The sequence below is a fragment of the Pecten maximus genome, chromosome 16 (genome assembly GCF_902652985.1).
Source record: "Pecten maximus chromosome 16, xPecMax1.1, whole genome shotgun sequence".
In the NCBI taxonomy this organism is placed as follows: domain Eukaryota; kingdom Metazoa; phylum Mollusca; class Bivalvia; order Pectinida; family Pectinidae; genus Pecten; species Pecten maximus.
In genome coordinates, this window is record NC_047030.1 from 23647518 (window position 1) to 23669675 (window position 22158).

Genomic DNA, 22158 nt, shown 5'->3' on the forward strand with positions numbered 1-22158 from the left:
TGTTAGTCTAGTACCAGTAGTGATAATGCGTGCTGCTTCTAATTGAAGATTTTCTTATAACTGTGATTGAGTTTTAGCTAGACAGTCCCAAATGATATCAGCGTAGTGAAATATTGACCGAATGGGAGTATAGTACATAGGTTGTAGACTATATATACCTATCCAGAGAAAATTTTGATTTGTTTAACATATTTATTTTAGGCGAAATCTGTGATATTAAATAGTTTATGTGCTCGTTCCACTCGTAATTGTCAATAAAATATTAATTTTGTAAACTATTTCAAACGTTTTTTAGTTACATATGTACTTGCATTTCATCAGTGTGATATTACAGAGGATTCGAACAAATAACGATTCATTTATCAATTTCTTGGTGTTGGATATATTTAATTTGAAAATTAATTAAAGGGTCGTTTTAATTGATTTTTCAATAAACACACACAACTCTTTGAATGTAATTAAAGTCCGTGTTATATAAATCGACAGAAATAGTAACGGATGGGAAACATTAATCAAATGATACTTCTTTTGAATTAAAACTCGGTCGTAGCAAAAAGGCATGACTACAGTAAAAATGATATTTCATAAATTAATTTTTTTGTTGTTGTTGTTGTAAATATTGCTTATAGAGACATACAGACATATTGCAGTTCTGTTAATTACACGAACGTATAACGAGATTGCATACCTACATGTATACGGGGGTAATTATAAGTTAAACTGGTCGATAATGACATACAAGTGTCTAAACAACGTGTCATTTTATTTAACGGTTCATCTAACTATTGTCATACAGTACAATTTTGTAATGAATGTTGATAGAATTCATGATACATAAATACGTGGTACGTAAGGCCGGACCCAATAAATAAATAAAATTCCCAACACGCCAACGCCGGACTAAATTAAGTGGGTAGGAAATTGCCATAGCACCATAAACAGGAAGGTGTTTTAGCGCGTTCAGACCGGAACGTCCAAAGGCTGGGAAACAGGTATTTCTTTGGCATATAACACCTTTTTGTCATTTCATAACAGCTTCAAGAAGTCTGTAGAGTGTTTACATATTATGTTTTCCCGCTACTCTAACGAATGCGTGGTACATTAGAAGTTCTCTTTAGGCCTAGTGTTGGGCGTCAAAAGCACCGACTGCCATTTGTGGGTCAGACTCGGTTTGTGCAAAATAGATGACGTTCTAGTTTGACCACATGACATGATTAATGTCTTTCTCTATGATTGCAATGGCTGATTGATGCAGATATTTTTTTTATTGAACGAATGATATGTGGTATTACCCGGACAAGTCATGCTTTAGTTATCGGTTGAGACTGCAGTCTGCAGTAAGGGAGAGTAAGAGTTGCTTCCCTTCTTACGCCACCTAGCGGTATTAGACTAGATAAAGTTGACCAATCATCCTGATGCATGTATGCATGTCCAGAGCACAAAAACTTGGGCTAAGAAATTATTTGTTGTATATATACATCTCATATTACTATAAAATGCGCTCCATTTTATATATAGTAATATGAGGCTATATAGTATATAATTTCTTACCCGAAGTATATTGTACCTGTGGTCCAGAGTATAACCATTGGCCATTTGAAATTTTTTTTTGTTCACTGTGACTTTATATTGGGCCTTTATACGTAGCATGCTAGAGTGAAGGGCTACCAAGTTTGCTCAACTGAATGACCTTGACCTACATTGACATTCAACAGTGTTCGAAAGTTAAGGTGGTCCGATGGCCCGAGGCTATAGAAAACCTGGCCGGTCTATGTAAAATTTCTAAATGTTGGCCCGAATGGCTATGAAAAGTTTGAGTCCTGACATACATTTCAATTCATGTAAACAACATTCCTATATTTTCTGACAAACAATCATATGAAATCAGAGTTTACAATCAAGGTGTTTTTACTGAGAATAGCACGTTATTGGCTTCAAACATTTAAGTGAGTATGAACTTGATGATGCAAGCTTTTGCGCGATGCAGTTATGCTACTTTAAACAATATATGTTTACAAAATAGGTCTATCGAAAAATGACTTGGGCTAAGGGATTTAAATTTTCTGTAGACCAATTGTCTAAGGAATTTTCATACATACTTTCAAACACTGATTCAAGATAATTGGGGTTAAATATTTGAAAATCTTTAAATCACTTCTCAATAACTAAGAGGCCTAATAGACCTGATATTGGCCATTTGGGCCTGTAGCATGTTTTGATGAATGCCGCCAAGTTTTTGTCAAATAAATTACCTGACCTTAATTCAAAGTCACAGGGTTCAAATGTGTTAAAATCGTCACACATTGTTTTCTTGCATTGATAAAAACGTAACACAGTGATTTATGTTTTGCCAATGTTGGAAGGAAAGATTACAAAATTTATTACAATGAATAAACCAAGTCTGCGCTGATATTTGAATTGAGTGGTAATCTGACTATATCAGTTATTTATCTGCATAAACGACTTATGTGCTAGATCATCTTTAAAGTAACTTTATAAGCAGGTGAGTGATACAGGCCATTGGGCCTCTTCTTTTATGCACCCCAAAAGTTTTACAGTTTTGTGTACATATAACATTGAAAAAAAGTTGAAAGTTATAAATTTATAATATGACAATGTAGCTGAAGAAGACAAGCTAGTTCATTTATCAGTTTGAAACTCCTCTCTGAGACAGCACATCAGTTAATAAATATTCCAAGTGTAAGTAGTCATGAGAACTGAATAAAAATGTTTCTGGAAAATTCTGGTAAGAGTCTTTATGCAGTACACCTTATCAAAACTATAAATTTAGATATAAACAAACATCATTGTATCTAGGGCTGAAAGTAGATATTTTTACCAGGTGGCCTATACTACCAAGTCATAAAATCTAGGCACTAATTGGAAAAATTAGTCACCTGGCCTAGTTGTAATAAATTTGAAGAAAAAAACCTTTTAAATTATAACATCTCTGTAACTGTTTTTGATTGTGAACATCATTTTAGCATTGACTGCAACTTTTGAAAGATTAACCAAATCGCAAATTTACGCAATTTTTTTGGTGGCCATGCAGGCGCCTTATAGGTCAATAACTGGTCACCAATGGTGAATTTAAGGCATGGCCACTGAAATAGGCACTACATATACTTTGAGCCCTGATATCGCCTCTGACTATTTTAAATAAATACTTATATCTGTATTTCTTTGTACATGAAATGAAAAACTTAATTTGTAATTAAAAGGGACAATTCTTTCTGTTATTAGATACTGATTTATCTCTATTCAAAGTAAAGATATTTGTATCTAAAATACTGTATTGCTGCGCTGCAAATTGGTTATTATATCAATCCATATTGCCTGATCTTGGAGTCAAAACCATGGGATTTTATATTTTTTCCTGAATATTTTAACCTTTTATATGTGCAAATGTAACACCACAAATAATGATGTCTCGGGTTTCTTTAAAATTTCTGAATATGTTTATATACAGGTTGGGTTTTATATACATATACTTAGTAACAGACTTTGAGCCATAGGGAGATTCCTTTAAGCTTGATTGATAGAGCTGCAGAATGGCAAGCCGAGGGTCAAATTTCTACCCCTGGTGGAGGCATGTGTACATACACTTTTGGCCTTCCTGGCATTCCTGTTGCATCAAGGGTCTAGACACTATTAATTAAAATCATAAATGCATACAGTTGCAATGTCGTAAATGAACAAATATATAGTATACCAGGGTAAATTTAGTAGTGGATCTTACCTTTAGTAATTGTGCCTTTTAGGCTTATTTCGAAATTCTCGAACATAATATTTGTATGATTACTTTTAATTAATTTTAATACTTTTAATTGATTTTGATACTTTTAATTAATTATAGATAATGGAGGTGGACGAGACTCCATATTCTGAGTTGAAAGATGAGGATTCAACCTCTAAGTGTGCCCATTGTCAGTGCTCCGTCTCACTAGCAGGACAGAAAACATGGCCAGTAACCAGCTGTATTAGTGGTTTGACACAGGTGGCTGATATTCTACACAAGAAAGTGCCGGAATGCAAGTTTACCGTTTCTGACGACAGTTTTGTCTGTAACAAGTAAGTATTAGCTGTTGGCCTGATATGATTTGTTTTAAAAAAAGAAATCAACTCAAGGTTTTCAGTTGACCCTTTCAGTAATTTCGGAGCCAAAGCCAAGGGGTCAAGCATGCATACCCTTGCAATGGCAATCAAAAGAGTAAAATGTATTTCTAGTTTTCTGAGAAGTCAACAATCCCTCTGTTGTCGAGTGAAATCTGTGTCCGATGGAATTATTAGTCCTCCACAAGAAACCGGAGGGGGAGAGGCTAAATTTTTTGAATGTGTCCGTGCTTCCTTCCGTCAGTCTTGCCACACATTGTCTTGTCCCATATAGGTGTCACCAGATCCAATTCCATGGTAAAAGAACACCAATTATCAGTAAATATCCATCAGATTTATTCATCAACTGTGCATTCTTGGTATATAATTATAATTTCACATTCAGTGGGGGACTGTAATTCGCTTTATTATTTATTACCTGGTACCATTTATTTTTCTCTACCGTGATCGTGTGCCTTTTCAGTTTTACATCAGATTTAGCTCACCTTTCCTAATAACAACATTAATTATTGATAACACAAACTGATTCAGGGTTGCAATTGCTGGATCCTCTATGAGACTTAAATGTAATTTAGATTAAATGGGAATTTCAGGTGTTACACACTGGTTGAGAAAATTGTGAAGAAACAAGAGGTTGCTACATTAATGCAGAAAGAAAGCCTGAAAGCTGAATTAGAACTGAAGATGTTGATGCCGGGGTTGCAGCTGGAGGGGGTCAGTAAGGAACAACTTAGTACCGCTGTACTCAACAAGGATACAACAAAGGTATACTCCCTACTTTGTTAAACTGTTTAGCTGTCTGTAACAAAAAAACTTCGACACTTATGGACCCCTCTGACAACCAAAGTTTCATTACATAAAGTTCTGCATCTGATGAGATTTTGATATTTTGGTACAGTAATTACCATTAACATTCAGGGGTCAAAGTGTTCTGCCATACAAACTATACAGACAGCTAACTGAGGTCCAAACTCTTTATTGATCCCGTAAAACTAAAACATATCTCAATACAAGGCTACTGATCATGAGATTGCACTAGACAATTAATGGATCATAATTAAACTCAATATAAAATTCAAATAAGCTAGAATTGTTCGCTAGTAATATGACTAGAAATATTAGCAATTATGCATGAATGCACATTATGGTCAATTAGCATTTCACCAATTTGATAAGAAACACATCAAACTCTACACATTAAGAGAAAGGATAATTTCTGTAGTTTTGACAAATTCAGAATTGGGTTATCTCCCTTACTTCAAAATAGTCTTGGACAGTAACACTGGTTTTCTCGAGTAAATATTGTCATTTCTTATAGGACATAAGTATCCTTACTAATTAACAAAATTATACAATATTAGTTACACTTACATCCTGATGATCTCTGTTAAGTTGATGCCCATGTACAATGACAGGAATTACCTATATATAGCTATAGCATAACAGTATTCCCCAGCTGTAATTAAACATACAACAAGAATGTGTAAGTTGATATGACTCGACTCATACAAATAGACTTATAAAGGACACAAATCATGACTAGATCAATTATTCTGTATAGTTAGACTGTAACACTTTGATCTGACAATATATATGACAAGATAATAGCTCTTTCACTGAACAAAATACACTTCAGATTCTGTATAGTTAGACTGTAACACTTTGATCTGACAATATATATGACAAGATAATAGCTCTTTCACTGAACAAAATACGCTTCAGAAACTGTGACATGATTAGGACATCTCGCTACATAATACAACATTTGGACGAAATGACTTCTCAACATAACTATTGTTACAATAAACTTTTCATCAACGCATTTTCAACTTTCCTGAATCTTTGCACTTAAAATTGACATATAACCAAATCAAGCAATCTATTAAACATATAAACAAATCAATCTGTCATTGAACCACTTACTTTGGGACTTATATTCGACATTTTGACAAGAAGAACACGCAGCCTGCTTTTCTGCGACTCATGGCGAACGCATGGACAGAAACCGATCAGGGGAGGTTACTCCCGATTCACATCACAGATATTATAGGCATCACGCACCAATGGTGCGGTACACAAAGATCAAACTTGACTATTTCTAACAAAATTGTTATATGTTGATGTGAAACAAATAACAAAGTTATAGTTAAAAAGAATGCTTTATACTTGTTTCCCAAAAAATAATAATTAAAATATTGATGTTTGAAAACAAACTTGTTTTTGGCAGTCTGAAGATAAAGAACTTGGGGTAGAATGGTTTGCCATGCTGACTGACTCAAAGTCCAAGCATTTAGTGGCTCATTGTTCAAACAAAGGCGCATCCTTCCTGGAGCAAAATCAAGAAATCTTCAAAACGTTTCCACAGTTTTGTTTCCCATCTGGTAAGTATGAAATATATATGTAACCAGTTAATTATGTGGTCAGAAAGATTCCTCTATTATCAACAGTAAAATTTAACATTTTAACCTGTGTTGTCTACAATTTAATAAAATGTAAGGAATCAGATATCTTGACCATGATCCCAATGATATAATCGCTATATAAAGGGACACCAGGTCAGTCTCTACTTAGGAATAATTTTAGTTGAACCAGCCAGCCAAAATAAGTAAATGTCCCAGTCAATAAAGTTACATCAAACATACACATTTATGGCCCATTGGTAAAATGGTTTGTAATGAGAATTGATAATATGAATAATCGTGAACAAAATTAAATCACTCGCCATGGTTTGGAAATGTCTGAACACCATGCACTAGTAGACAGACTGCATTAAAAGAGGGTTCCACCGTTTTATTGTAACTGTTAATTATTGATGGCATTACTAATACTGTAGAGTTAGTAAAGGGGGCAGGAGTTGGGAAAGTACTCAATACTGTATCTCGCTGTGTGTTGTAAGAGGAGATTAATTGTGGGGCTCTTCTGTAGATTCAGGGATGGTTTCTCTTATGACTTCTGTCCAGGGGACATTGGACAGGGCTTTTTCTGGGGGCCGTTCATGGGCCCCATTCCCAATGGAAATTATTTCATATTTCAGCCTAATTCCCAAAATTTGCAGTTTACTCTGGAATTTTTTTTTCCCAATTCACCAATTTTCTTCCAAAAATGAGACAAAAGGGCCCTTTCCCAAACCAGTGAGAAAAAGCCCTGTTGGAGAGCCCTAGAATAAGGCCTGTTGTATCGCACTGCATGTTGATGGTAGAGGGCAACTAAAAGTGGGTTCCTAGCTGAATCGACGATTTTCTTCTGTATCTTCTATTTAGAGGACATTGAATAGACCAAAAGGGATCTTCTGCTCCCATTGCAACACTTGGGATTGTAAATCTTTGCTTTTTTTTCCTCACTAATCTGTTTTTCTGTGCTTTGGTTTTTACTCTAGGTGTCTCCATGACATCTTTCCTCATATGACCCTTGTTGTTGCGAGGATATTAAACCCCTTTTTTGTTTGTCCGAAGATCTCGTACATTATTGGACCAATCTCTTTGAAAATAAGAATGAATTATAATCATTATATGTAGTTTCCTGAGAGGCATTTTTATGCAACTATTTTCACAGAAGTTATTGCCCTTTGTTTATTTTTAATACTTGAATCATGTCCAGAGATCTCCCATAGTTATATGAGTTTCTTTGAAACATTGTATAATCATGATATAGATGTATACAGTGTACATGTAAATGATTACTTGTTTTTTTTCAAACTGCTAGAAAATTAAATATTGACATTGTAGTGAAAGGTGAGGGTTATAGCATCCATCTAATCACTTATACAGTGTAAGGTGATGAAAATCTTCAGTGTAAGATAGCATATATAACACTTTATGGCATTCATTAGGCATTTACTGTTCTATCCTGCTGTACTCTAGTTACCGTAACTGTTATGTGATGTCACTGCCTTAGGACAAGAGAGATTTGGCCAGTTATTGAAATACATTTTTGTAATATATATTTTTGATGCAAAATTGATTGTGTTTGCACTTTTATAGCCATGCTTTTCTGCTGTAAGGAAATATATTCTACATTGAATTATGTTAATGAGAACTCTATCAAGTTGATCTAAAAATTAAAATGCTGTTTATTCCTCTCTTACAGACCCAGAAACCAGTACACAAATTGACCACAATTACTTCAGCAAAGAAAGGTGGGTATCTCTGTTCTTCTGCTTTAATAAATAAATATCTTCATACTTTCCAGCTATTGCTAATGTCAATATTCATATTCTGGTTTTGGAAGGCTTTGGGTTCTGGCCACTGGTCAAAACATTCCAGAGTCTATAGAAATAGAAGTTCTTACTCCAGCTTTAGTGCTCAGTATTCGTGAGAGTGGAATGACTGGTTCGCCTGTTGTCAGTATAATGTGATCAGGTGTAGTGTCCTGCTGGGTATCTGTGGAAGTATGCTCCAGTGAGGTAGCACTATAAGAGTTAGCATACAGTGTGATATCACAAGGAGACACATACACTTCAAACATGCATCTTGCACATGGGGAGAACATTCTTGGCGTTTGATGTGAATCGATAAAACCAAACAAACCACTGAAGTCTCCTTTTTCTAATTGCTTTTCATCCTTGATACATAATTATAGCTATGTGTTTGCTAAAACTCATTTTCATTTCATTGCAGTGGTGATAATCCATCGGAGAGTAAAACAGAAAAGCAGGGATTAACTGATGGAAATGCAGGTAACTTGCTACAAACTAGCTGGTTTATCTGAATGTGAATATTAACATGTCTGTAATATAAACAGGGAAATGCTCTAATGAGTTGAAGAAATGTACAGATTGAAATTATTAATAGATATTTACTCAGCATCAAAGAGATCAATAATGACCATGTTATTGGAAAATGTTAAAGATAAAAACAAAATCTACAAAATAATAATAAATATTTAGCTGCTCTTCTTAATTCTGTACAGATACGATTTGTATGTCGACTCCATGCATGAGCATAAACCAGTTCCATCATACTTCCAACATTTAGTCAAAGTATGATAAAGATAATTTAAGAAGCTTTGACACTCACCTGACTTATAATCTACTGATATTATTCTCCAAATAAAACTGTTAGATTCAACCATATGGTATTACACAAAAAAATCATTTCCTGAACTTTGATGGAAGGTCACAGGTATATTTTTAATTTTCACCCACTGACCACTACAAAGTGCAATGCTTTTATTAGAATATTATTCAGTTAATTTTAAGGCAGATGATTTCATAGTAATGTCATTCCATATCAAGATATTGAAATAATGTTATAGTAAAAAATGACAGCACTTTCTGTTTTCTGATTGGTTGTTTTCCTACTACAAGTTGCCTATCCTAACTTTTACAAGCACAAAATCAGCTTATCCTTCATTACCTGTGGTTATGCAGATTTCTTTCCTGTATTTCATACTTGTAAGAGAGAATGTAGAATCAGAATTGGAAGCTATTGCAAGTTAACTGAATTATGCACATGCATTGCAAACACATATGTCTGTTAATTAGGATCAACTTCAATGTCACATTCAAATTCTAGTTCAGTCTTAGAACTCTTGTATGGAACATCAGTATCTGTATTCATTCAACTCATGCTAACATCATCACAACCTCTTTGTTTGCCTCTAGGTAGCCTGTTTAACCTTAGGACATGTCTTATTAAAAAAAAAAAATCTGTTAGCAACTTGATCAAATCTCACTAGAAAAGCAATCAGATTTTGAAACATTTATGTTGAATCTTATGTCCTAAAAAGACAACACAGAAGCTTGTTATTGCTATGAAATTCAGTACAACAGGAAACGATGTGAAATTCCACAAAACACTATTGGAAGTACCCACTAATATATTATTTGTACGGTTTACAATCATATGATTAGAATATACACCAAGCAGTATTTTTAATCAAGTTGTATATATCTTTTCACAGAAAATATCCCACTGGTTCCATCAAAATCCAGGAGAAAGAAAGCTGTTCCTGCAAAGGCAGCATCACCATCAAAGTCATCAACTAAAGATGTTGTTACACCAAATCCTACAGGGGTAAAAGTAAGTAGGAAAAAACGCAAATCAAAGGCAATAGACGAAGACTCAACATTTGAAGCAAAGAGTGACACAGATGCCCCAGGACCACAATCAAGTGATACATGTATAAAATCTAAATTACGAGTAGCTCTAAGGGACTAGAAAGGGAATAGGTCCCGATAAGGATCATTCCTATTCCTCCTTTGCTGGTTTATCGTCTCACAAGAAGATGCCCGCAAAGAAAAAAGTTTGCAAAGAAGAATGCAAGGATTTTGTTCCATCCCACATTGATGTTTTTTCCCTTGATCATCCTGGGAATAAGGAAGTATCAGAAAAAATCCTGACTACATTCCAAAAGATCGATCCAGATAAGCCATCACCAGATTTACCAAGAGAGGAGGGAAAGCCATGGGCTTGCCTAAGGTGTACTTTTGTCACAACCTGTCGGAAGCGAGCATTGCTTCATTTTAGGTTAGCGCATGATCTGAGAGATTTATGGTCACGTTTTCACATTTGTCAGATCATGCCCGAGAAAGGAAAAGAGAGCGAAGAGATGCAGAATCAATACCGCCTCCACCGGCCACTTCTTTGTGTGCTTTGTGGCAGAGATTATGTCAACAAGTCGGCAGTGTACCACATTACCAAAGATCACCCAGGAATATCCAACAAACAGATTCCTCTTGTCATCATTAAAAAGGAAGCTGGTCCTAAATTGATTATTCTGTACTTGTATGGTAGACCACCCATCACTTACCTGCTTGACACCAAAGGCCGAATTCACGAAGTCAAGAAGATTGACACTTCCTTACTTAAGCAGAAAGTATCATTTGCCTTTCAAGAAATCAAACCGCCTGTTCCTATCAGTATCGATGGTGAGCCTAAGGAAGAAGATGAAAATGAGACCAGCCAAAGATACCAGGTTGAAGTCTTTATGTATGGATGTTCCCTGGCAGAAGATCAGCCAGGAGGCATATCTGTCCTTCCTGGCGACGAGGAAAAAAAGCCTCCCGAAGATTTGTCTAAACTTCGCACCAAACTCCTGGAGAGGATCAATACATGCAATACATTACCGACTAAAAAGTCGAAAATAAATGCATCCAGTGAAATAAAATACCCCAGGTACACTTGCAAAGTTTGTCATGCAGCATCCAATTCCAAGAACATTCAGGAGATGCACCACATTACACATCCAAAACAAGTCGGCAAATGGGAATGTACACTTTGTGGGGATCGCTTCACAAAAGCCAATCTCATCCTCACACACATAGGAGTCTTTCACGATCTGCTCGCAAATCAAGCGCTGTCCCATATGAAAGCTATTGGAGTCGAAGTTAATGCAAAACAACTATTCGACCAACAGACATCTAAACAAGCAGATGGCGAGGATGAAGGAACACTTTCTGCATATCCTGAAGGAACGAACGTTTCTGATAGCGAAGGCCGTGAAAGCAAGTCATCAGAGTTAGAAAAGCATGTTGATGAAGCAAATTGTAATCTTCCCTCCACTGAAGAAATGGACGTTTGGAAGAAACAACTTCAGAACATTAAAAACTGTGAAATATGTTGCAAGCCAGTGAACAATGATGCAGCATTGATGAAGCACATGAGGTTAGCGCACAAGATCCGCAACTACAGATGTCCTGTCTGTAGCACGTCTTTTATCTCTTATAGCTACCTTGTTTACCACATGGAAGAGACGCACATGGGTAGTTTAAACAATGAGAACTATTTGTGCACTTCGTGTAGTCGGGTATTCACGTGCAGAAACGATTTCGTCCGTCACTCCGTAAACCATATTAAAGACAACTTCAAATGCAACATATGTAATGAAACTTTGTTGTCTGCAGATAAACTAAGTCTTCACGTCAAAACCCATTATCCTACAAAGGCACTGCTTGATACACCTTACTTCTGTCCAATATGCAACAAGGTCATCAGGGAGAGAAAGAAGGTAGAGATGCACTTGATTACACATTGTACCACGATGATAGAAGCATACAGGTGTACGTTGTGTACTAAAACGTGCGTTACAGAACAAGGTCTGCGAACGCACATGAAGGGACACAAGGTCAATAAAGAGATGGTCTGTCATATATGCGGTAAAGTCTTCAAGCGTCCACACCGTCTGCGAGATCATTTGCGAATGCACGAAAATCCGGACCCTTTTAAGTGTCGAATATGTCAAAAGATGGTCTGTTCAGAGGAAGGAATGAAACGGCACATGGAGAACGTTCATTCAACGACACGGAAGAAGGAAGTGGTTTGTCATCTTTGTGGTAAAGAACTCGCCAGCAACTACTCCCTGACCATGCATTTGAAACTGGTACATAATCCCAACAAGGTTAAAAAGAAGTTGAAAAGTCGCACTTGCCAATATTGCAATAAAGTGTATTCTAAACCCTATCAGCTGGCCCATCACATCGATGTTCATCATGCTGGACGCAACTTCTACGCCTGTAAATACTGCGGGGAGATATTCAGTAGTCGCTCGCTGTACAGGCGGCATATTGATATACATCCAGAATTCAAGCCCTGGCGATGTAACCATTGTACTGAAAAGTTTGTGTTTCAGAAAAGCCTTTTAGACCACGTCGCAAAGAGTCATCCTGGACACGAAAATGCAAAACTGGAAAAGCGATTTCTATGCAAAATCTGTGGGAACACGTATGGTAAGCTTTGGTCACTGCGGAATCATCTTGACGTTGAACACAATGATCAACGCGAACTGGCCAATTGCGAAAAGATAAAGTATTACTGTCCCTTCTGCAATCGTGGCTTTCTGTATAAAACTGGGCTGGATATCCACATGTCCAAGGCACACAAGGAGAAAATGAACGCCGCCGAGGCTGAGGTTGAAATGGTCGCCGTGGAGGCTGTTGCTCACGAGGAAACCGTAGCTCTCGTGCAGGTCGGGGAAGACACATGTATAATAGAAGCCCCAGCTACTATTACACTAGAACAAGAGGCAGCCGTTCATCTTCTAAACCAGCTTCAGTTCCAAGTTGAACAGAATTATGTCGTGCAGTAGAAATTTCAGATGGTAGGTTCACTTCTGTAGGTAAATGCAAAATCTTATTTGCAACAGTGGGTTCGATGGGTTGTTTGGGTTCTATATATATCGGGTTCGTCCAGTTGCTCTATAAACTGGGTTTGACGTACGCTAATTCCAGAAAAAAATTTGCTGTTCGCTATATTGTTGGTTATTTTCAAAAATAAAAACAATCATCAATCAATGATACTTCCTCCACCGAGTTAAGTTCGTCAATCGCAGTTTATAAGAGTAACAAACATTATATATAAATACATATTATATGTATAGTATCACCTATCAAACAGTTATGTTATAAACGTTTCCAAAGACCAGTAAGCTTGTGCTATCGCGCAGCGTCCTTCGTCCTTTTACTGGTGGTAGGGTAATATGTTGCATAAGATGAATATCTTCCCACCTAGGACAGAGGTATAGGGCCCGATATGGGGAAATATTTAAAATCCTTTTGCATGGGCTATTGCGTGGTTTAAGGGTTAATTAATATACACTATGATATAGTAAGGTCTCTAACACTAAAACATAGCTCTACAACTCAAAGGCAAAACTCACAATATTGAAACATTTGTATTATAATTGATATTTATCATCATTGTAATTCTGATGAATTTGTATGGTCAAAATAGACCCTTATCTGAAACTGTTAAAATATATTGCGCCCAGAGACCTGAGGGTCAAAACCAAAAGTGTTCAAATTGACTAAATTACGTTTAAATTTTTTCCCTATATATGGTAGAATTAAACTCTTCGTCAATATGTTTTGGGTGCCTTTATCCGCCCTGGGCAGGGCAGTGGCTTTGCTATAATTACAATATATTTTTAGCCAGCCATTGATGTCAGTTATTATTTCTCAGAATTGGGTTCTGGATTTTTCTCGCGAATACATACAGTATGTAGGTTCAACTCGATTTTTAATGAAAGAAAAAGAGGAAATAATTAAGAAAATATCTGTCATATATAGCACCAATAAAGATCATTCATTGGTTGGCGTCCGGACCCTCTGGGATCTTGTTTTGAATTTTAAACAAACTTTCGATAACGGGCGTCCTGCGATTAACATCTATTACGTCACATCGTCTCAGATGACCTATTATTATAATTGCCTTTTCTATTGTGCAATTTACATTTTTACTTCTTTTAAGAAACCCATGAATTATAATTATAAATAAAATTTGGCAGAAATCTTCAATTGCAAAATGGGAACCGAAATTTTGAATATGATCCCCACACTGCACTAGCCTGATGGATCCATAGGCAAACGGGTTCAACTAAACATGAGTTTTAGAAATATCGTCTCGGGACCCACATGTGATAAAATCAAATACTCTTCATAGTGGAGGAACTTATTATAGTTTATATAGGGATTTTTTTTATCGTTTGTTGCATTGCCATTGGAAATAATGCATAGATGGAATTATCAGTATGGGATGGATGGTAGTTTGATGGTTTGCACATATTGGCCCTTACTGACTCATTTGCTGATAGGTAAAATTGACTAAAACATTGGAACCCAGGTGACCGTTAAGGCCGATGGCCCTCTTGTAAATTAGTAATATGCTTGATAGATAATATATAGAACAAGGTTTTCATACAAATTATTAAATGTTATGCTTTTGTGTCATACTTCTAACGCAATAATGTAACATAAGCTATTGACATTAGTGAATGAGAAAGTGAGCGGTGAATGTTTGAAGCTATTTAAAGATATGTCATCTAATAACGTCCTCCACCTGACCTTTGAGGAAATGCCTTTGACTCCCAGCAATAGCATGTTTTCCTGTGTTTTCAAGGACATTGTTAAATATTTTGATATCCTGTTCATTGTGCTCCATATACTGCAATATGTCTAGCATTCAAAACCTTGAAATATTACATTGAAATTTGATTGTTTTCCATGTAAGATTAACACTCCTCCCATATAAAATGATGGTTTGTTTTTACCGTTACTTTTCATTATTTCGCATTTAAAAATGTTCTTGGACATTTACGTCATGACCGAACAGGCGAAGGCATGTTTTTACACGAAAGGAAATGTCAAGGTTATTAAAATGAAATACAAGTTACCGAAAGGTCAATTACTACTGAACCTGTGTATAAATTTACATGTATAAATATCATGTATTGACGAGAATTTAACGACCATTTACTACTTATGAACAAAAATGATATATTGATATTCTATACTAGGTCTATTCAAGTGTCGTCTTTTTCATAAAATTAAGTTATTCATGATATTATCAGGATTTCAAAAATTTTAAACTGTAATTAACCGTATCACTTTTTAAACAGCTGTGCCTTGGTCGTTGGCGGTTTTGGTTATAATAGGAAACAATGGCTTGTTTTGTGTTAATGGAAATGTTTGATATACGAGAAGGTAGAATGACGTATCCTTCCTCAATATCTTACCTGTTTTGTTATTTACTGTTTTTTATTGAAATAATTACGTCTTTTCCTCTGCGCGTAAGCCGAGCCTTTATCAGATGGAGGTTGCCCAGAAACACTTATATTGACGAACAGTATTTTCTTTTTCTAAAAACAAAAAATATTTACATCCTTTATAGTAATACCACGGACACAAACATACGCAATGTTCGTTTCGATATTAGCACGCACTCGGTCACACTTACCACGGTGTAAGGTTCAGTATTACGCAGCAGGTCCTCGCCTGTTAGTCACTATGGATACCAGATGGACGTGTATAATGACTAGATTGTTTTATTACTATCATGTACTGATTACATGGAGTACTCTCGTTTCCTGTGGTTAATGACGCAAATTTTGTTTTGAATTAAAGCTTTGGTTAAATCTTATCTAATTGTTGTTTACTTATTAGCTCGCCAAATGACCAAGGGGAAGCTTACACCATACCGTGGCGTTTCGTCCGTACGTCAACGATTTCGTCAAACGACATCTTCATCTTAATCAATGATTGGGATGGAACTTGCATGCTTTTTGACAGAAATAATCCCCATGTGGTTGTGATTCAAAATTGTGCAAATGGCAGGGCTGACACCCTAGAGGGCCGAGTGGCGGGACCAAAAGGGAGCAGTTGGGACATATTGCTGTAAACGACTTCTCAAAACCACGCACTGGATACCATTCATATTTGACTGGAGCATCCCTAGATGATGGTGGCGGTTCCAAATTGTACAAATGGGACGGCTGAGGGGCTGGGTCTAAAGGGGGCGATTTGACCATATTGCTATAGGCATGCACTGACATGATTGTTATGTCACCATGACGTCATTGTATTGTTGCCAGCACGCGATACAAATATATCTGTCATACCCTAGAGGTTGACGAGAAATCGCACCCTAATCGGTGACGGAGAAATCTTGAAAAAGGGGAAACGGTAGACAACTCAGAATGATGGGAGTAAGGATCTACACCCTAAGGTTGCCTGTCCCCAAAGGAGCAGAGAGGAATAAGCTGTATGTAGCCTGGTATTGATGTCTGTGTAAACTTCATCTTAACCGCATCATAAGATTATGTGACGGCAACAATATTTCCTTTCCAAATTTGGTCAAATAAATGTGTTTTGGGGAATCGGTGAAAATATGGCAGTAGCATTGTACAACCTAGTAGAAAGACGGACGAATGATTTGAGGCCGTATAATACAACTGATAGCATTAGTGAAGAGTGTTACGTATCAGTATAATTCGAATGACCCCAACGCTTCACCACGCAATGATTAATAGCCTCCTGATAAGAGGAGAGTAAACAGTCTCGGTTACTGTGCCAACTTGAGTGATGTTGCACTTGCTACTGTGCGATGAGTAACAAAGAAACACGATTTGCACCAAGCACCTTAGCATAGTAAAGTTTTAAACCAACCATCGTGAAAAATACTATATATAATATAGCTATATGTCCGTTGTTTCTACGTATATCAGAAAATTAAACGCGGGAAAAGCATGTAAAACATTAGATGAAAGAGCTGGCAATTGCCAACTAGTATATGAAGTTTACAGAACTTCCATTAAAAAAAGAAAAATTAATTGGAAATTTGTCAAAGGCATGAAATACGTAGTAAAAATATCATGTGTCCGAGTAATTTGTACACGTCTCTCTAGTTCACTATGAAATGCCTCTAAACATGACGATTTTCCAGATCCAACACCTTTTCGAAGCCTTTTAGGACGTTTACGGTAACAATCTGTTTTGAATGACCGATCATGCCACTGTCAAATGATTTATTTTCGTGCTGTATATATCGGTGGCCGAGTGGTTAAGGTGTCCCGACACTAGATCACTATATAGCTAGCCCTCCACCTCTGGGTTGCGAGTTCGAAACCCACGTGGGGCAGTTACCTGGTAGGCCATTGGTTTTTCTCCGGGTACTCCGGCTTTCTCCACCTCCAAAACCTGACACTTCCTTAAATGACCATGGCTTTTAATAGGACGTTAAACAAAATAAACCAATACATGTATATATGTAGTTAGACAGTCATTTTACATATCTAACGTATCCTTATATATTGTGAACGTCAGTGCAATCTAATTAAAATCTAGATGGCCATTCTCACTACGTTACATGAACATCTAACAACATCCCTAAAGGGGTCACATTCTGATGACTTTTGAAATATGTGTACATTCTGTAATTCATTTTCCGGGCGAATCGTCAATTTGTAGATGTCATCGAAGCAAACCATATCGTCACAAAATGCATCTGAAGCAAACCATTTCGTCACAACATGTACATATAGCTATGTGCTTTGTGGGACGAAATGAATTGAAACAAATTGACAGATTATGCAAGCTCTGCACTCTATTCATGCTAATTCGGGCATGTAAAATTCACTTTCATTATTCTGGAAGCAGTCATTTGATTGGCTAATCCAAAAGGTCACCCCGACGTGAACCCTTATGGGATGTTGCTAGATGACGTGCATGTAACGTAGTGAGAATGACCATCTAGATTTTAATTAGATTGGCCTCAGTGTATCGTATATAATGAACTGTTTACCGTTAAACACATCTTATTGGATTGTATTGATCTAAAACCTACACGAGATAGTTTTTATAACGTTATCAAATGTCCAAAACTTCTATTCGAAACCTTAACATTTGAACTATCTCAAAACCACCGGTCTTTATTACAAGATACGACTAAACATAGCCATATTGCTATTTATGTGTGGACTAACAGATATTTACATATTTTTATTTTAAACCTTTCTCACCATTTATTGGTCCTAATAACCTGTTAGGTTTTGATGAGCCGTTAAAAATAAAACAATAATAATAATCAGAAGAAGAATGTTCGCGATGTTTGCGGCCCAGAAAAATCACAATATTAATAACATGTAAACTGTGTATTATTCAAGTGAAATTTTTTAAAAGAAATTGGGTTTACAATCTCTCTTATTTCGAAAGTAACACATCATCAAAAACGTAATTTAAAACGTAATTTTAACGGAGATTTTGAAAAATAAGCTTGGTTGGCAGAAAATACCAGTGTCTGTAAGTGTTTTATAAATGACTTTGATGAAGAGTTGCGTTGATAAGTTCATGTGTCTGGAAAAAAACAACAAACAAACAAAAAAAGCATTGCAATGCTGCAGATCTACAAGTGTATCGTATGTCTTAGACGCTAACGTGTTTTATGTGGCTTTAACAACCAAACGTGTATTGGAGCTATCTTTACGACACAGATAATGCTGACAGACGCAGGCTACCCAGCCGGAGGTACCGTAAACAAACCAGGAAATATCTTTATTAATAAAATAACAGTGTAAGTAAATACACAGTATGCTAGCAATGCGTAGATACTTCCACGATGATAGGTTTTAAAATGCTGGTTTGTACGGAGAATGAAAAACAGCAAAACAACAAAACCAACAAACAAACGGAAAAACAAATAAAAATAAATACAAATATAAAAAAAAACAAGCCCAAAAAGAAAAAAACAAAACAAAAAAATCTATCAAAAAGGAAAAAAAAAGAGAAAAAAAATACAAGACAAAAAAACAACAACAACAAAAAACAAAGAAAATTACCCATAAAAACAATGGGAGAAGAAGACTGCTGACAGACTTATTGTAAGTGAGGAAAACTTGTTAATCTAGTACTCAATCACAGAACACCGTCGGTCGTGTTTTTGTACGTGTGATATGGCTTACACTAAATGCAACTTACATACGATAGACAACTTTCGAGCTGGTTTGTCATAGTCTTAGTTTAGTTTTAACATACCTAGGTGTATTTGTCAAAAAGAACCAGATTATTTGGCAAAAGATGTGACACTACCAATGCCCTTTCCGCTAAGATACGCATACAAACGGGGAGAACAGTTGTAATACTACAACAACAGAAAAAGTAACGGGTTCTTAAGAATTGTGACAGAATGCATGCTTTTGGCAATGTCGTCTCCCATTACCTCGATGTTAATCTTGGTTGCATCTATGGGGCAATAGATGCAGTCTAGATCACGTGATGTGTTACACCATTTTGATACTCATCATGGCAATGCTTCACACTGTGCTATGGATGAATCAAACGTAACGAGAGTTGAGATTGAGGACAAATATGTTATCATGGCCTACTTCAAGTGTCTGTTACAGTGATTATGATCTAACTACAAAATCGAACTCGCTTTGGTTACATGTAATGCGCATGCGTAGAGAAGCAAGAAGTTACAATCCACACGTCTATTCAACTTTGCTCAACCACTTTGTCCGACTTTACCAACTAGACTTCGTTTGCTCATGCGTCATCATTTGTAAGCACGGCAGTGATTGGTTGTTATTTATACGCATATGTAATCACATTAGCCGGAGCAGCCTGACAATAGTAAATATTTGACGCTCGAAGTGGGCAATTTATGTAACTTCCGGTCCTTTATAATTACCGATTACCTTTCAAGGTTAAGACAATACAAATATTTATCATCTAAATGTTAAATATTTAAATCGGTTACATTGTATATGGTCAATATTGAATACAAAGCGCAAATTAATCATATATGTTTGACATTGATGATTTTGGTTAAAGTCATTTTTAAGAAAAAATCAAAAAAAGTTTTTTTTTTTTTTTTTTTTCAATTAGTAGATCAACGCTATACCGAGCTTTTTAAGTGCTTACACTATATGTATCGGGATTCACAAATAAACCATTTATATGACTCTGAAACTAAAGCCAATGTAGGCACTTTTCGTGAAAGGTTTATTTTTACAATTGTGTTTTGATTACATTTGAGAATAATATTGTGTTTATAGAGGTTACACAACGAGTGGTTGTTGGATATAGAATTTATTTCACACGAGTAAGTTTTTTTTTAAAGTTACAAAAGTTGCAACTTTTAAAAAATAACTTACGAGTGTGAAATAAATTCCATATCCAACAATTTCGAGTCGTGTGACCTGTTTCTACCACAATAATATCGGCTTGAATCAAAGGGAAACGTGGCCAAGTATAATTTCGCGTATGCAAATAAAGTGTACCGGTGACGTCCGGGACCCGGTGATGTGACGTCATTAGATTATTGATGACGTCAATAACAATTGCAGCTTGGGTCAAAGTTCACCGTGTTAGCCAATCGAAATGCGTACAGAGTTTATACCACGTGTGGTATAAACAGATCACTCTGTACAAAGGTAATGGGAAACCAAAAGACGATCCAAACAGCTATAGGGGTATAACATTAATTCCTTTGTTTTTCAAGATTTTCGAGACACTTTTATCTACACGTTTAAGTCCAGTATTAGATTCACCCTCATTTCCGAACAGGCATCAGTCCGCATACCGCAAAAAATTATGTAGTTTATGTACTTCTTTTAACCTTCAGGAAAGCGTGACTTATAATCTAGATAATGGATCCGATGTGCTCGTCGCTTTTCTTGATAGCAATAAAGCCTTCGATTCTGTATGGCAAGATGGCCTATACTATAAGCTTTACAATATGGGAATTAAAGGGAAAGTATGGAATATCATGAAACAAATGTATTCTCGATTTACCAGTAATGTTGTTTTTAATGGTTTCAAGTCTGACAATGTAATCATGAAACGGGGGATCTTACAAGGTGGATCTTTGTCTGCAAAATTATATTCAGTCTTTATTAATGACTTGCTTAATGAAGTAGAATTTAGCGGGAAAGGGGCAATAGTCCTTTCCTCGCGAATAAATATACCTACACTAGCTGATGATGTATGTATAATCAGCAATAATGTTAAAAGTTTACAGTATCTACTCACTATATGTGAGACATATAGTAGAAAGTGGAGGTTTACATTTTCCTCTACTAAATCTAAAATTGATTTACTTCTAAAAAGAAGTCTAATGTTCACTGTAATATAGCTATTTATGGTAAGAACTCATGTTGATGTTTTATTAAATAGTAAAAATAACAATGTCGAACGTACAGAACGTGCATGTTCTAAATTGAAATGTGGTGTTATGTCATTAATACGTTCTGGTGCACATCCATGTGCGCTGAATCCTTTAACTACAGCAAAGATTGTTAAATGTAAAGTATATCCGTCAGCACTATATGGGTGTGAGCTGTGGCATTTAAAGAAGAATGATATTTACATGTTAGAAAAAGCACAGAACTTCATTGTGAAATCAATTCAAGGTCTTAATGTAAGAACAAGAACGGATATGTGTACGTCCCGTATTGGCTGGTTCTCCATAGAGGTTTACATTAGCTTAAGGAAAATGTTATTTCTAGGTAGAATATGTACCATGGAGGTTGGCTGTTTAACACGCGAGATTCTTATTAAGCGTCTTTTTGAATTCAATTTGTGTCACTTTAGCAGAGGATTTGTTCCTGACATTGTTAATATTCTACAAAAGTATAATTTGTATCATGTTCTCGATGTATACTTGAAAATTGGTGTGTTTCCAAGCAAATGTCAATGGAAATGTCTAGTCAACAACCATGTAATACACTATGAACAGTTTAAATTGTGTGAAAGAATGAATGCTGACAGTGATTTTTCTCGCTTTATTCTTGTACATAAGAACATACAACCATGTACAATATGGAAACTTGCTCTCA

General features: G+C 36.0%; 2 protein-coding genes across 2 annotated transcripts; both read left to right on the forward strand.

The window, feature by feature from the left end:
- Window positions 1-939: 939 nt before the first annotated feature.
- Window positions 940-10302, forward strand: LOC117344973. The gene is made up of 7 exons (XM_033907879.1): window positions 940-992; window positions 3857-4071; window positions 4707-4878; window positions 6341-6494; window positions 8200-8248; window positions 8730-8788; window positions 10015-10302. Exons 2-7 carry the CDS (start codon window positions 3860-3862, stop codon window positions 10269-10271), a joined length of 903 nt encoding a protein of 300 aa, XP_033763770.1. The 5' UTR covers window positions 940-992; window positions 3857-3859; the 3' UTR covers window positions 10272-10302.
- Window positions 10291-17396, forward strand: LOC117344972 (zinc finger protein 26-like). Its single transcript, XM_033907878.1, has 2 exons — window positions 10291-13149; window positions 15989-17396. Exon 1 carries the CDS (start codon window positions 10339-10341, stop codon window positions 13135-13137), a length of 2799 nt encoding a protein of 932 aa, XP_033763769.1. The 5' UTR covers window positions 10291-10338; the 3' UTR covers window positions 13138-13149; window positions 15989-17396.
- Window positions 17397-22158: the final 4762 nt, after the last annotated feature.